This window comes from Bufo gargarizans, chromosome 5 (assembly GCF_014858855.1).
Source record: "Bufo gargarizans isolate SCDJY-AF-19 chromosome 5, ASM1485885v1, whole genome shotgun sequence".
Lineage (NCBI taxonomy): Eukaryota > Metazoa > Chordata > Amphibia > Anura > Bufonidae > Bufo > Bufo gargarizans.
The window spans coordinates 413,836,185-413,852,181 of NC_058084.1; the positions used below are offsets into that span (position 1 = coordinate 413,836,185).

A 15,997-nucleotide genomic window follows, 5' to 3' on the forward strand; every position below is an offset into this window, starting at 1 on the left:
CCGGAATGAAATAGCCGGCACCCGACCTTTGTGACAGGGGGCTGCGATCAGCGGCAGTTAACCCCTCAGGTGCTGCTCCCATAGAGGTCGGGTGCCGGCTATTTCATTCCGGCACCCGCCTCCTGTATTTGTATTAACACGTCAGTTATCTTCATTGGTGGCACAGTGGCCACAGCCCCTCCTCCTCCCATCTCTCTTCTTACTGGCGGAGGCGGCGGCAGCACAAGGGGGAGGGAGAGACTCCTTCTCCACTGCGCTCTGCGCTGCATCGGCGGTGGCGGGGCAGAGAACGATCAGCTCCTGTGCCCCGCCGCTGTATTCAGAGCTGCGGCGGCCGGTCTAGTCGCAAATGGCGACAAGACTAAAAAGTCTTGTCGCCATTTGTAAATTCTAAGTCGCATTGGCGACCATTTTGGTCGCCATCTGGAGCCCTGCCTCCTGCATACGAACGTGTGCTCAGCATTGCCGTATTGCGGATTCGCAAATCGTGGGCATTCCACAACACTGATGCAGACCCATTCACTTCAATGGGTCTGGAGGTACGGAACCCTACGAAAGCACTACGGAGTGCTTCCGTGGGGTTTCGTCCCGTACTTCCGTTCCGCAAAAAGATAGAACATGTTCTATCTTTTTGCGGATCGCGGACCTATTAAAGTGAATGCGGCTGCCCCACTGTCGGTGTTAGTGCCCGCAATGCAGGAGACCTTAGACTGTGTGTTCACATCATGTTTTTGTCCCACGTTTATTTCATGCATCCTATCTGAATTTTTTGCTGGTGGGATGCGGATCTATTTACTTAAGTGGGGCCACAAAAGATGCGGACAGCACACCGTATGCTATCCGCATTTGTATGTCTGTTCCATGGCCCTGCAAAAAATAGAGAACATATCCTATTCTTGTCCATTTTACAGGCAAGGATAGGACTGTGCTTTAGAGGCCGGAATATTCTGTTCCACAAAATTTGCAACGGATATGGCATAGTGCATGAGTGGCACACTGCAAAAACACCAACGGCTGTGTGCATGAGCCCTTCTACACATAGTCTCTGTTAAATAGAAGCCTTAGACCAGGCATGTCCAAACTGCGGCCCTCCAGCTGTTGCAAAACTACAATTCCCAGCATGCTCTAATAGCTGTAAGATATCCAGGCATGCTGGGAGTTGTAGTTTTGGAACAGCTGGAGGGCCGCAGTTTGGACATGCCTGCCTTAGACTGATGCCATACAGTGGCACCTGTCAACATCTGGTTCCATTGCAAAAAAAAAAGTATATGTTAATGTGTTTTTTTTTTAAGTTTTTTTTTTTGCTGGATTCTGCAGGATGGAAAACTGTAGTATACTACGCTTTTCATCCTTTATTGCTCCCACATATAGCTGGGACAAGAACGTGATTTTTAACAGCCCCTTAAATGGACAATTTTTTTTTAATGAGGCCCTAAAGAAATCCTGGATAACTCCTTTTAAAAAGGGATCTGCTAAGCGGATGATAAAAATGTGTGCACCCAGGTTATAGTGTATTAATACTTCATTTTAAAAAAAATATATATATATTTTTTTTTTGTTTAAACCTTGTTATATGACAATAGTTGGATAAATAAAATGAGGCTAGTTTGTGGTTGAATTGCATTGATAAAGGCCCAGTATTGTCATAGAGCCAGAGGGTAATGAATAAAATATTTATTTATAGTGACGTTTAACCTATTCCCCACCACCGCCAGGGGACTTGACTTAAGACCCAGCGCTGTACAGGTACGGCGCGCCGATCAGTGGCCTGGCAATCACTGACACCCAAGCCCTTGTTGTATTCGCCGGCATCAAAGAAATCACCGATACCAGTGCTTTAACCCCTTCGCGGCACACAAGGTGATTGTGGAGGGTACAGATACCTGCACTGTGGTGACGGGGACCCTGATGGCTGTGACGGCAATCCGATGCCTTCCACAGGCATCGGAGCTAGTCTTCTACTGAAGCATGCGAGCCCCCTGGCTGGGTCTCACAGGAAAGCCCCCAAATGTAAAAAGTAAAAAATAAAGTTGTTTTTTAACTTGGACCTTTCTCCCATAACTAGGTCATATAAAATTGTAAAACAAAATAGGAAAAACAGATGTATTAGTTATCACCGTGTCAACCAACCTGCTCTATAAAAATATTACGATATTGCCCCTGAGGTGAAAGCTGTAAAAAAAAAAAAAAAAGTGCCAAAACAGACATTTGTCATCCGTATCATTGAACGACACAGGCTTGACCCTGGGGTATAACTGTTGCCACTAGGAGGCGACACTAAGCACACAAGTGTGAGCTTCTCCCTCCACCTATACCCTTCCTACAGGGAAAAACGTTTTTGCTTAGTGTCCTAGGAGGCAGACCTGCAGGTCCCCAAGCCTGATGCTCCTTCCTGGTCTCCAGAAGACTAGGAGGACCAGAGGTTCCTAAAGCCTCTGCATCCCGCCAGCCTTCGGGTCACCACGGCCGCCCATGACAAGTCCCCTCTGTTTCCGGTGTAGTAGCCCTCCCCAGGGGGCCGCACACCGAAGGTGGTAACCCAGCTGGAACCAGGTAGGCAGAACTCTCCAGATGGGTAAGTGTTCCTGGCACCAGACCCCCACCCCCCCTTTCTCAGGTTACTTGCTAGAATGGCCCCCCACAAAGTCTTGTCTCCCCAGGTGGGAAAAGAGTTAGCACAGGGGTGCACAACCTGCGGCCCGGGGGCCACATGCGGCCCTTGATACCATTCTGTGCGGCCCCCAACCATCTGGTAACAGACATTTATGCCTATGTCTTGTGGCTGCTCACATGCATTTTTCATGTATTTCTCCCATTAGATGGGAGTCCTGGAAGTGAAACTAGACATTAATGGTATATAATGTGTGTTCAATCTGCCATAAGTACAATATTTCAGTTAATACACCTTTAAATTTTAATTTCGGCCCTCGTCATTGGTTCAGTCTGGCAATGTGGCCCCCAACCAGGAAACGTTGTGCACCCCTGAGTTAGCAGATACATGTTGGCTCTCCTGTGGGGGTGGTGTAAAGGGAAGCCTCTGTACTTGCCAAGCTTCTTTCTGGGCCCTTCACCACCAACCCTCCCCACCACCATTGCCACCTGCCCGCCTGTTTCTTGCGGAGTTCCACTATTCTCCTCTGCCGGGGCCGCTTGAAAATTGAGGCCCCGGCTTTTACTGCGGCCTACTTCCGATCCGCTTGCTGCGGATACTTCTTATCCGCCCGACATTTCAGCTTGGCCTGGGCTTCTTGTGGCAGCACCGCTGTACGAGGAGTGTGGGGGAAAAGTCCTGGGGAATCAGTTGGCGCTCTCTTTCTCATTATCGCGGGCGGCCAACTCCATTATGGGGGCGGGGCATGAGTTCTCCCCGCTTCCCCCACCATCTGGCTTCCTGGTGCGAATTCTTCGCGCTGGTTTCTCTGACTCCGCCCATCTCCTGCCCAGGAGGACCTCTGGACCCTGGCACCAGGTTTTCTCCGAACAGGCCGCAGTAAGGGACATAGGCTGGGTAAGCTCTTTCCCCTCCTTCCTACAGGGTCTAGTTTTACCCTTTTACTACAGGTACTTACTATGTCCGATCCCAGGCCCCAAAGCTGGCGGTCACTTCCGTGCAACATTTTGCATGTGCTTCTTGTCGCTGAAAATTCCCATCCGGTCAGTCGGACCCCTTCTGCTCCTCATGCTCTGCTCCACCACCAAGTGGCTCTGACCCTGTCCCAGTCGCCCCCCTTCCCAGCCCATGGTAGTGCCAGAGTGGGTGCGCGCTCTGTCTAAGATGGTGCAGGACGTTTCCCAGTCCAACAGGGCCATTGTGGACATGCTGGGGCGTTTGGCTGCGCTGCCACCCTCTGACCAGTCAGACTCTGGGGACCCCTCTGCTGCTCCCTATCGCGGCCGTCCTGCAAAACGGGCCAGACCACACTCTCCTCGAAGGACGTCTGCGTCCCCCGTTTTATCCATCTCCCCGCCCCTCCTAGGGAGTCTCGCTCCGACGCGTCTTCATTAGAAGAGGCTTCTGAGGAAAAGTTGTCAGACGCTGACTTTGTCTCACCGGAGGACCAGTCTTCCAAACTGTAGTGTCCGCTATGGTAAATAATCTCATCGCAGCAGTTATAGAAACCTTACAGGTTGAGGACCCTGCGCCCTCATATGCTGGTTCAGGTTTTTCGATTAGGCTATCCCGTTGCTCGCCACAGGTGTTCCCAACCACCCAGAGTTTGATTCCTCCCTTTTCAGGAATGGAACTTCCCTGACAGGCAGTTTGCTTTAGCGAAACGTTTAGACGTCATATCCCTTTCCAGAGGATTTGACAAAGACGTGGTCGTCCTATCCTATTGTTGACCCTCCGGTATCCCGCCTGGCTAAGAACACCACCTTGCGGATAAGAAATTGGAATCTTTTGCCAAATAATCTTTTGAAGCAGTTGGCATTGCACTGCTCCTGGTTTTTGCCTCGACATGGGTTAGTAAGGATATCATCGAGTGGGCAAACAAGCTATGTCAGGGCCTCACCTCTTGGGACTCCCTGGAGAAACTTTCGGGTATTGCAGTGCAACTTTCCCACGCCAGCTCTTACATCTGTGAGGCCTCTCTGGACGCGTCCAGGCTTGTGGCTTGCTATTCGCTGTACCCTGTGGCTATCTTGTTGGGCGGTGGATAACGCTGCTAAATGGGCCTTGACGTCCCTTCCCTTTGCAGGTAGCAAACTTTTCGGCAAGCGTCTGGATGAGATTATCTCTGATGCTACAGGGGGTAACATCACACATTTGCCGGGTGGCCTCTGGCGCCCCCCAGTCGAGTGGGAGGTCGTCTTCATCTGTTCCAGCATGTCTGGCTAGGTCACATCTCGGATGCCTGGGGGTGTGAAACTGGAGTTCCGATCCCCACCTTTGCCCCCGTTTTTTCGCTATTCTCTCCCTTCTGTGACAAGGATTGATTGTTCCGGTTCTGCCTCAAGACCGTTTTCGCAGATTCTACTCCAATTTATTTGTAGTCCCCAAGAAGGGAGGGTACAGTACGTCCCATCCTAGACCTCAAAGCCCTCAACAGATTCCTTCGGGGCTGGGGGGGACTTCTAGACAATCTGTCGGTCCAGGGAAATATCCTAGAATTGTGGGCGATTCGTCTCTCTCTCTCTCTCTCTCTCTCTCTCTCTCTCTCTCTCTCTCTCTCTCTCTCTCTCTCTCTCTCTCTCTCTCTCTCTCTCTCTCTCTCTCTCTCTCTCTCTCTCTCTCTCTCTCTCTCTCTCTCTCTCTCTCTCTCTCTCTCTCTCTCTTCTCTCTCTCTCTCTCTCTCTTTCTCTTTCTCTTTCTCTTTCTCTCTCTCTTTCTCTCTCTCTTTCTCTCTCTTTCTCTCTCTCTCTTTCTCTCTCTCTTTCTCTCTCTTTCTCTCTCTCTCTTTCTCTCTCTCTCTTTCTCTCTCTCTCTATCTTTCTCTTTCTTTCTTTCTTTCTTTCTTTCTTTCTTTCTTTCGATGGACCGTTTCCGGGGGTATCCAGTTCGGGTTCAATCCGACAACTCCACAGCAGTCGCATATCTAAACCACCAGGGTGGTACCCGGAGCCCCGCAGCCATGTCGGAAGCAGTGCACATCCTCTCCTGGGCGGAGAGCCATGTCCCAGTTCTGTCGGCAGTTCATATCCCCGGCGTCGACAACTGGATCGCCGACTTTCTCAGCCGAGAGATTCGATCCCGGCGAATGGGCTCTGCATCCACAGGTCTTTCTCGCGATCTGTGAGCGATTTGGTCGGCCGGATGTGGATCTCATGGCCTCCCGCTTTAACAGCAAGGTAGAGACCTTCGTGGCGAAGTCCAAGGATCCTCTGGCCCTTGGACCTAGTTCACGTTTCCTTACATGTTCCCTCCTTTTCCACTCATTCCACGTCTCCTCCCAAAAAATCAGGTTCGAAGGTCTGCCTGCCATTCTTGTGGCCCCGGACTGGCCACGCAGAGCATGGCACGAATCCCTAGTCTCTCTCCTTGCCGGCGAACGCTGCATCTTCCCCTTCGGGAGGACCTTTTGTCACAGGGACCGATCTTCCACCCGAATTTAGGGTCTCTACCTTTAATTGCATGGCTGTTGAAGCTGCTTTACTAAGGGCTCGGGGATTCTCTGATGCGGTTGTGCAGACCATGACTCGTTCTAGGAAGCTGTCGTCCTGTCGGATCTATCACTGGACCTGGAAGTCCTACTTCAGTTGGTGTGAACTCCACCAGTTGTGTCCCATTCGGTTCTCGTTGCCTCAACTCTTTTTTTTTTTTTTTTTTTTAATTCTTTATTTAAGCAAATATCAAGGTCCAAATATGCAATAGTAAGGACATACAATCCTTGCAATAAAAGTATAGCATAAAAAATTAAATTACACCAAACAACAATTCCCATAATAATATCTTATGGCACTTGTGGCATAATGGAAGGCACCTCGCCCAAGCAAGGACCCTTTATAACTGGCCCATAAAAAAAAAAAAAAAAAAAAAAAGAGACAGTAACAACAGGTGAAGGATGACAATACACACAAACAGTAGACATTAACGGGGGAGGGAGAGGATATCACATAAGGAGTAAATAAAAAGTAACAAGTGGAATCCACCAATTAGACCAGAAGGTCCTGGAACTCCTGCGACTCCTGAAAAGAAAACCAGGGAGCCCATGAATCAAGAAAGGCTTTGTTTGGCTCTCAGCTGAGAGGTAAGTTCCTCCATTTTCCGGATCTCCTCTACCTTCTGGATCCAAAACCCGACAGTCGGAGGCACCGAGAGTTTCCATCTCGCGGGGATACAAGACCTAGCCGCTATCACCAGGGAGCACAGACAGGACTTCCGGAGCACACTCATTGGCAGATCCGAGAAAAATAATAAAAAGAAACCAGGGGTGAATGGAATCGTGAGTCGGAAAATTGAAGACCGGGTCGTTGCCTCAACTCTTGTCTTTCCTGCAGTCGGGCATGGACTTGGGGCTGGCTCTCAGTTTCACTCAAAGGGAAAGTTTCGACCCTTTCCAATCTTTTATTTTTTTTAACAAAACTTTGCTTCGCTTTCTGCTGGGGGTGGCGCACGCTGTGCCCCCTTACCATCCTCCGTTGAATCCATGGGACCTTTATCTGGTGCTTAGCTCTCTCCAGTCATCTCTATTTGAGCCTTTGCAGCAGGTGTCCCTTCGGTTCCTGTCCTACAAGGTGGCCTTTTTGGTGGCAATCACTTCCGTCCGTAGGGTGTTGAAGCTAGTGGCTCTTTCCTGTCCGTTTCCCTTCCTTATCCTCCACCAGGACAAATTAGTCCTTTTACTGTCCAGTCCTTCCTTCCGATGGTCGTGTCGGCATTCTATCTCAATGAAGAGATCATTCTCCCTTCCTTTTGTCGTGCCCCGTCTCATCCTCCTGAGCAGTCGCTCCACACTCTGGATTTAGTTGGCCCATTTGCATAAGTCTCGGACGTCCTCTTTCCAACGGACGGGTTCTCTATTAGTCATTGCAGAGGGACCAAGACGAGGGCTTTCCATTTCCCGATGGATTAGTTTGGCCATTGTGTGAGCGTACCGCATCAGTGACCGGGCTCCGCCCTTCCGGGTTACTGCTCATTCTTCTCAGGCAGTGGGAGCCTCTTGGACAGTACATCATAGGGCTTCAGCCCTTCAGGTGTGCAAGGCGGCTACCTGGTCGTCTTTGCACACCTTTTCCAAATTTTACAGAGTGCACACCTTTGCATCTTCTGATGCTTTTCTGGGGTGTAGAGTTTTGCAGTGGGCAGTTCTCTGATTGGCCGGATAGCTTCTTTGTTTATGACCCACCCCTAGGACTGCTCTGTAACGTCCCAAGGTCAAGCCTGTGTCCTCCAATGATATGGATGAGAGAACTAGATTTTTGTACTTACCTTAAAATCTGTTTCTCTTCCGTTCATTGGGGGACACGGCTCCCACCCGTTCTCTGGTTACAGGCCTCATTGTGGCCTGCGTGATTCTGGGTTTGTACATTGTTTGGTTTTCCTGTTTTTCTTTTTGCTTCTACTGCTTTTGCACAAACTGTTTTAGCTTAGTCCCTGTAGGAAGGGTATAGCTGGAGGGAAGAGCTCACATTTTTGTGCTTGCTGTTGCCGCTAGGAGGCGACACTTATACCCCAAGGTCAAGCCTGTGTCCCCCAATAAATGGAAGAGAAACTGATTTTACGGTAAGTACAAAAATCTAGTTTTTTGGTCACCTTGCCTCACAAAGAGTGTAATACCAAGCGATCTGTAGGCGTACCTAAGGGCCTCTTCAAATACAGAATGGCGCCCAAAAACTATTCTAACAAAATTTGCCCATATGGCGCTCCTCCCTTGCTGTTAACCCTTGCTGTGTTGCCATAAAAAAATAATTTGAGGGGTGTCGTTTCTAAAATGGGGTCATTTATAGGTGGTTTCCATTAGGTAAGGCCCTCAAAATCACTTTATAAGTAAATTGGTGCCTAAAAAAATGGTTTGGGAAATTTTCCTGCAAAATTGCTTCTAAAATGCTTTAAGCCTTTATAACGTCCTAAAAAAAAAAAATTACTTTTACAAAATGATGCCATCATAGGGGGAATGTTAGTTGATAACTATTTTATGAGGTATTGTTATCTTAAAAGTAGAGAAATTGAAATTTAGAAAATCGTGAATTTTTCTAAATTTTTGGTACATTTTGAATTTATGTTGAATAAAGGTAAAATATGTCGACGCAAGTTTACCACTGTCATGAAGTACAATGTGTCACGAGAAAAAAAGTCTCAGAATGCCTTGGATAAGTAAAAGCATTCCAAAGTTATCACGTCAAATTTGCAAAAAAATGGCCTGGGCAGGAAGGTGAGAAGAGACTCTGTACTGAAGGGGTTAAAGAAGCACTAAGAAAAGTGTTTTTGATCTGGGAAATACACTCGGTGTGATGTCTGCATTTCCCAGACTGACCATCAGCATTATCGTGATCTGTGATGCTGCGAGTGCGGGGCTGCTGACCTGTACTTACATAATGTGGTACCTGCGGAGGGGCAAGAACTCATGATATTGATTGTTTGGGTCATACAAGCTGCAGTTTTTCCAGGAAAGTAGTATGTTGGTTTTTTTTTTGTTTTTTTCCCCCTGTACCACACAGGGCTGTCTGAAACCGGCCTAAGAATCCAATCAAGACTGGTGGCAAGGACAACTGGCTAGCAACCAATCAGATTGATCCTTTTATTTTCTAACTCAGCTCTAAAAAATGGAAGTTGGAACCTGTCGGTTTTCCTTTGCACCACTTTTGATAAACCTCCCCCACTGCGTTTAGTTTCTTTCCAGATACATTCTGGATGTGACTATTGTCCTGTCTGGCAATGTTACCAATCAGATAAATTCTTTCATTTTTTGGTACATAAAAGCTCGGCCCTTATTGGTTATTCTTGGCCAATACTGGTTCCTTGTTTAATTCGTCGTGATGCCTTCCTAAACACCTCCGTTTTGGCTCAGAACAAATGGAGACCATGGCAGACAGATCGGAGGGGAAGGTTTCTGTTTCAGCAAGTTGCCTTTTGGTAAATTATTGGCTTGACCTGAGGTCCGAGAAGAGGGTGACAAATGCAAGCTTCATGGGCCAGGTCTATTTTCTCTCCCGTATGGGACAGGACGTTGTGACCCTGATGTCATCATGGTCATTATTCAGGATATTTTTACTTTAGATGCCTTTTTTATATCCACTGGTGAACAAGTTAATTATATAAGGCTTAGAATTACCTGCCGTAAATCTTCTTATTTTTACCGATCTATACCTTGACCTACTTCAGTTATAGAAGTCTCAACTTTTCGGTGTTGAGCAATCTAAAGGAACACTTAAAGGATGAATTAACATTTCAGTTGAAGTAACAAACATAATTTCCATCCTGTCACATTTTGGTGACCTTTTGTGACAGCTTGTCTCTATTGGAGGGAAGGATTTTTATCTGCTGATTAAAGATGTCATTTGAAACCATTTTATTACTAGGGATGGTGAAATTAATCTTGACACTTGGAGCCAGATGAAAAATAATTGCTGATTCACGGCATTAACTGTGAATGGTAGCCCAGTGCACGCAGGAGCACCAGGGATAGAGGGGGTTGGTAACGGGGGTGAAGATCGCTTCTCTCCTGTTATGTGTGGGATTTCTAATTAACACTTTCCTGCCATGTAAAAGTCACGTTGGTGAGGTCTCTGGTATTTATCATGGCCTCCTTTATTGGTTAGGAAATTGTGCAGTGTTACCTCCTGGAGCATTGCACATTCACTTTGTCCTTAATGCACCTATTATTTATTACTATGGTAGATATAGCTAGAAGGTCACATTAAAATTTATAATTTCAAGACATTAACTCGAGGTAAGTTGTTGCAGAAAATGTATCTGCATGGTGCTTGCAGAAATCCATGTGCTTCTAAAACGGCCCCATTCAGTATCGGATTAGCATTGTTTAATCATTTTTTGAAGCCACTGCAGGAATGGATTCGGGAAAGAGGGCTCTTGTGACTCTTTCCATTCTATATTTTGTGGCCCAGATTTACTAATGTGTCTGCGCCAAAAATCTGTCTAAGGCTCCATTCACACGTCCGCAAGTGTGGTCTGCATCCGTTCCGTAATTGTGCGGACCCGTTCATTCTCTATGGGGACGAAATGGATGCGCGGAGAGCACACTATTTGCTCTCCGCATATCCGGAGCTCGGCCCTGATCTTCCGGTCTGCATTTCCGCAAGGAAATAGAGCATGTCCTATTCTTGTTCGCAATTGCGGACAAGAATAGGCAGTTCTATGGGGGTGCTGGCCGGCTGTATTGCGGATCCGCAATGCACTACGGACGTCTGAATGGAGCCTTAAACATGGTGCAGTTTGAATCGCCTGGAATTTCTATAGCTCAACAAGGGGTTACCAAACGCCACTCTTGATTTTCCCCTGCGTTGGAGTAAGATGCATCTAATTTATTAAGCGGCAAATGCCTCTTAATAGATTATATTTGCATCTTTGTCTCTGTTTGCCTGAAACTCAATTCTGTGCCAGCCAAGGGGTGGTAGAGACTTGATCTACAACCTACAACAGTAAACCGGTGGCCTGTACGAAGCCCCACTACCGCCCGTTAAGCCTCACCCCCTTTTCTCACAACTTTTGAAAAGTATTGAAGCCCCCCAAAAAATCACAAATATTCTCTGGATAGGTCAACACCCGGGACCCCCCCGGCGATCAGCTGTTTGAAAAGGCACCACGTCCTTCTCCGTGCTCACCAAGCAAACCGCCGTACATTGTATAGCGGCTGTGCTGGGTATCGCATCTCGAACCCATTTTCTTCTATGGGGCTGAAATGCGCCGAGACCATGTGACTGATGAACGTGTCCTCACTTGGCCTGAGGAAAGCTGAAAGAATGTTGTGGCACTTACAGGAGCGCTACTGCCTGCTGAAATAGCTGATTGGCGGGCGTCCCTTGTGTCAGACCCCCACCGATCAGATACGGATGATCTATCCAGAGAAGAGGTCATCAGTATTAAAATCTCGGAAAACCCTTTTAATAAATGTCCCCCTTCTGTGTTTCTTGTTTTTGTTTGTTTTTTTAACATTTTAAAGGCTTTCAATATATGCTTGTTATGCCTTTTATTTTTTTTATGACCATTTGACTATTCGGCATCTGTTTTATTGATGTTTTACGTACACATAAATCTTTCTATACAGTATGTATGGAAAACGCATGCTTGGATATTGCACTTGTTCTAAATATTTTACTTGTGAAATCCTAATCTGGAGAGCGGAAAATCCAGGTAGCCAAGCAGATAAGTTTTTGAATAATGTGAATTTGTACTTCTTTCCCATTATTTACTGTTTGTAGCTTTGAAAGTCTGTCAGTATCAGATTGGTGGGGCACCCCAACTGATCGGGTGTCCAAACAAGCCGCGGTGCTCTGCTGAGTACAGTGTCTCCACTGCACTGTTTTCTGTGCACAGCGCTGTACATCTAGTAATGGCTGCTCCTGTCACTGCAGCTTTACTGTATCTCAGTCCTGTTCAGCTGAAATACCAGGTGTACAGAGCTGTGCAGGGGATGCAACACTCACCGTGGTGCCAGTCTGCTTATCCATCTGGTCTTTAGGAAAGGGGTTAGACAGTTTTGAAAAATATTTTCAAATACAATTTCTTTGTGTGACATAAAACTGTATATCACATGTTCTGTCACCCCCACCACATAACCGTAGGCCCCCTGAGGTCCCCATCTGTTGACCATATAAGCACCTAGACTTCTGAGTCCTTGGGGCACAAGGTGGCGGGGGTGACGTGATTTACCCATGTGCATGCGCTGAACAGTAAATGATCACACTCGGCGCAAACGTAGAAAAATATCCGTCTATCCAGCACAGGACTCTGTGACACAGGTGAATAGCCTCACTGCTGCCATAGTGTGCCCTGTAGTCGCACTGGCTAAGGAGATCAGGTGTTTACCAAGCCCACAGATGGGGACCGGAGGGCCATCTTCTGTGTGGTGGGGGTTAGATATGATCTGACATAAAGTTATGTCACACAACAGATTGAAGCTTTTGGAAAAAAATTTTTAGAAACTGGCCATCCCCTTTAATACATTCTGCTGGGAACCAAATTAAATGCGAACAAAGCCGTATGGTCCATGAGCTGCTTTGCTGTAGAATAATCTTTGTCCACTGTTTGCTTCTGCATTTCAGAGCTTTCTGAAGAAGCTAAGGCTTCATTGATGGAGTTTGAAGAGATGGAACGCCAGCGTAAGCTAGGGCGCTACGGCTCCAGAAGAGGTGGCAGGCGAGGCGGCAATTATGGCATGTCCCGTGGCATGGGAGACCACAGAAACGACACTGACAGATGGAATCTGAGAGATCGTCATAACCAAGGGGTAACTAGGGCTGGGCGGGTTTTGCAAAAATAAAAATCTGGATCATTTTCATTTTAAGGACAATTATCGATTTTCCCCCAAAAAAGTTTATGGCTATAAGGGCACATGCATGCGACCGTATGTATTTTGCAAAAAATACGGATGACGTCAGTGTGTATTTTGTTTTTTGCAGAACAGAACAGCTGGCCCCCAATAGAACAGTCCTATCCTTGTCCATAATGCGGACAATAAAAGGACATATTCTATCTCCTTGCGGAATGGATATACGGAAACAGAATACACACGGAGTAATTTTAGTTTATTTTTTTTTGCGGACCCGTTGAAATGAATGGTTCCGCATACGGTACGCAAAAAAAACTAAACGGAATGGACACGGAAAGAAAATACATTCATGTGCATGAGCCCTAACTTATTTTTTATGTTGCTCCGTTCCAAGACCCGTACTTTTTCCACCAATGTAGCCATATAAGGGCTGGTTATTTAGGGAATGTGGGACCCGCACCTATTTAATATTTGTGGCACATCCTAGCAATGTGCCACAAATATTTAGATGGGAAAACCCCTTTAAGTGTTACTGAATTACTGTGTTTCTCTTCCTTAGCAGCCTATTCGCACGCTGTTCCATCAACAACAGCATCATATACAGCCTCTTCTTCCGATGCCACGATCTAGGAATCCATCCTCATCTGACAGGCTGCAGTCACAACAATCGGAAAAGTCAAGGATGGGAAATAACACTCTTTTGGCAACACCTCCACAACAACCTAAAAATATTCATATAAATCCACATTTTAAGGGGAATGTGACACCAGTGCAAGGTAAGAATTATTTCATTTATTTAGTGGTGCCTTCATGTACAGTTTTTACACAGTTAATGTATTGTAAAGGTCATTGGGATACAGAACTAGAAGAATAAAAGCTTGGGGCAAATTAAACATTTTTCTTCATAAAAACAAAATTGTAAAATTGCACTAACAAACATAATAAATATCCATTTAACCCTTACACGCACCACAATGTAACTGTACGTAGTTGGTGCAGTATAGGTGGATTCGGGCGAAAAGCCTGCTTAATATGTTAATAGAGGTCCTACAACGACATCACAGGGCTTGAATCATTTGCTGTGACAGAATGCAAGCTGCCTGTAAAGCCATGGCACGGCCTGAGAGGCAGCCACTGAAAGTCCCATAGACTGCAATAATATTCTATTGCAATCTGTGGGACAAGTGATCAGGAGATGGCATGTACAAGCCTCCTAAGGGCGCTTAAAATGACAGTAAATAAAAAAAAATAAAAATAATTCACCATCCTTTCCAATTTTAAATATAAAAATAAAAAATAAACCAATTGTTATCGCCACCTCTGAAAATGTCCAACCTATTGAAATAATGCTTAATGTTAACACCCTTCAAAAAAAGAATTTAATAAAAATGGATCGAAAAGTTAATAAAACACAAAAACTCTATGAATTCGGTATTGCCATAATCGTACTGACCCTTTAGAATAAAGGTCATGTCATTTTTAGCAGATAGTGAACGTTGTAAAAACAAAACCCGAAAAAATTTAGTTTACCATTAAAAATACAACTTGTACTTAAAAGAAAAAACAAAAAGGCTACGTGAACAGAAAAATGAAAAAAAAAATAATAATAAATGATGCTGCTGCCAACCATCAGGACAGAGATGTGCTTGTCTGCGTCCTCATGGTTTAGAAACACAAAGCTGTCCATAGACAGTCAGATCCCCCAGATGCCTGCACTGATCGTAGGTCTGATTACGATGCTTGAAAATAAATGTGTACGCCCTCTAGAGGCTGCTCACCGAACATGCTTGACCTGCTGCTCCATTAGTGCTGGGCAACTCCATTCCCATTGCCAGAGGTTGGCCCCTATGATTAGTTGGTTATCCCCTATGTACTGGATAGGGTACAGTGCGTTAGTTTTTTTGTTTTTGCCTTTTTACATAGTAATGCTTGTTGATGCGTACAGGTAGATTTATATTTTAGCTGTATCTTTCTTTTACTCCTCTATATGACATGGTGTTAATGAAACTGACCAATTAATTTATCCTAAGCCTCAGAGCCGGTTTAATTAGGTCAAAGAAAAAGTGAACATTGACTGTTGTCTTAAGTGAGACTCTGATGTACCTGTTTTCCTTTTCCACTACAGTTCCCCTTCTCCCGATCCCAAACCAGTCTCGTCCACCAATGGGGCCCCCAAGGTTTCCTGTGAGTATCCGTCACATCTTGGTATGTGTTAAGCAGTGACCCATGCACGCGCACTTTTATGTTCTCTTTTATGCTTATGATTTAGTTTTTTTTACACCTGTTACAAATGTCTGTGACGTTCCTTCTTTATGGGAAATCGGCTTTGTCTATAGGAAGTAGTTTGCTTGAAATGCCCCTTAAACTGAATTTTGAAAAGATCAGATGCTTATACTGTAATGTCTCTACCTGTTGGCGAAGTGTCATGATTTCATCAAGTGTGAAATATGGCATATTCACGTTCAGCTTGTCCTGGATAATTCCATGCCACATTCTTCTGTGAATATGTAGGTTGGACTTGGAGATATTTCTAATATTACTGGTAAAGCTAGCCCAGTTTTGAGACTCTTTGATAACTATGATGATTGCTTTATAAAACACATTTTTAAAATGAATAGATTTTCTATAAAACTGGCCGAGCTATGACTTGTCTGATTTGGGCAGTCATCCCATGCCACGCAGATGAGCAGCTTAGGTCAGGTTTTCTTTTTTTCAGTGTAGTTGTTTATGCCACTATTTGTCTGCCCATATTGAGGCGCTGCATAGATTGGCTTGTTTGTGGCTCTTTTTATTGTGGATCTGTGGTTTTTGAAGTCTTTCAAAGACCATTCCTGTCCGTATATCTGTCTTGCTTAGGTAAGCAGTAGTGTATACCCAAGTCATGGTAAAACATTTTAAGGATGTCAGATACTTTGCATCTTGTATCAATTTGCAGAATGTGGTTTACAATTGAATTTTATTTTTTGTTTAGGCTGTTTATAGACTGCCTTATCTATTTTGTGCTCGTCTCCATTCTGGTTACTTTGTGTTGGGTGATTTAGGGTACTTTCACACTTGAGTTAAAGTTTTCCAGCATTGAGTTCTGTCCTCTGGGCTCAATACCAGAATAA

General features: G+C 45.5%; 1 protein-coding gene across 3 annotated transcripts in view; it reads left to right on the forward strand.

Moving 5' to 3' along the window:
- The window catches only part of RBM33 (RNA binding motif protein 33), a 111,208-nt gene that overhangs the window by 37,407 nt on the left and 57,804 nt on the right, over window positions 1-15,997 (forward strand). For 2 of the 3 annotated variants that reach the window (XM_044293010.1, XM_044293008.1), the window contains exons 8-10: window positions 12,661-12,845; window positions 13,447-13,663; window positions 15,013-15,071. In XM_044293010.1, the coding sequence (XP_044148945.1) occupies window positions 12,661-12,845; window positions 13,447-13,663; window positions 15,013-15,071 (461 nt within the window). The remainder of the gene's footprint in view (window positions 1-12,660; window positions 12,846-13,446; window positions 13,664-15,012; window positions 15,072-15,997) is intronic. The other variant, XM_044293009.1, reaches the window with a different exon arrangement.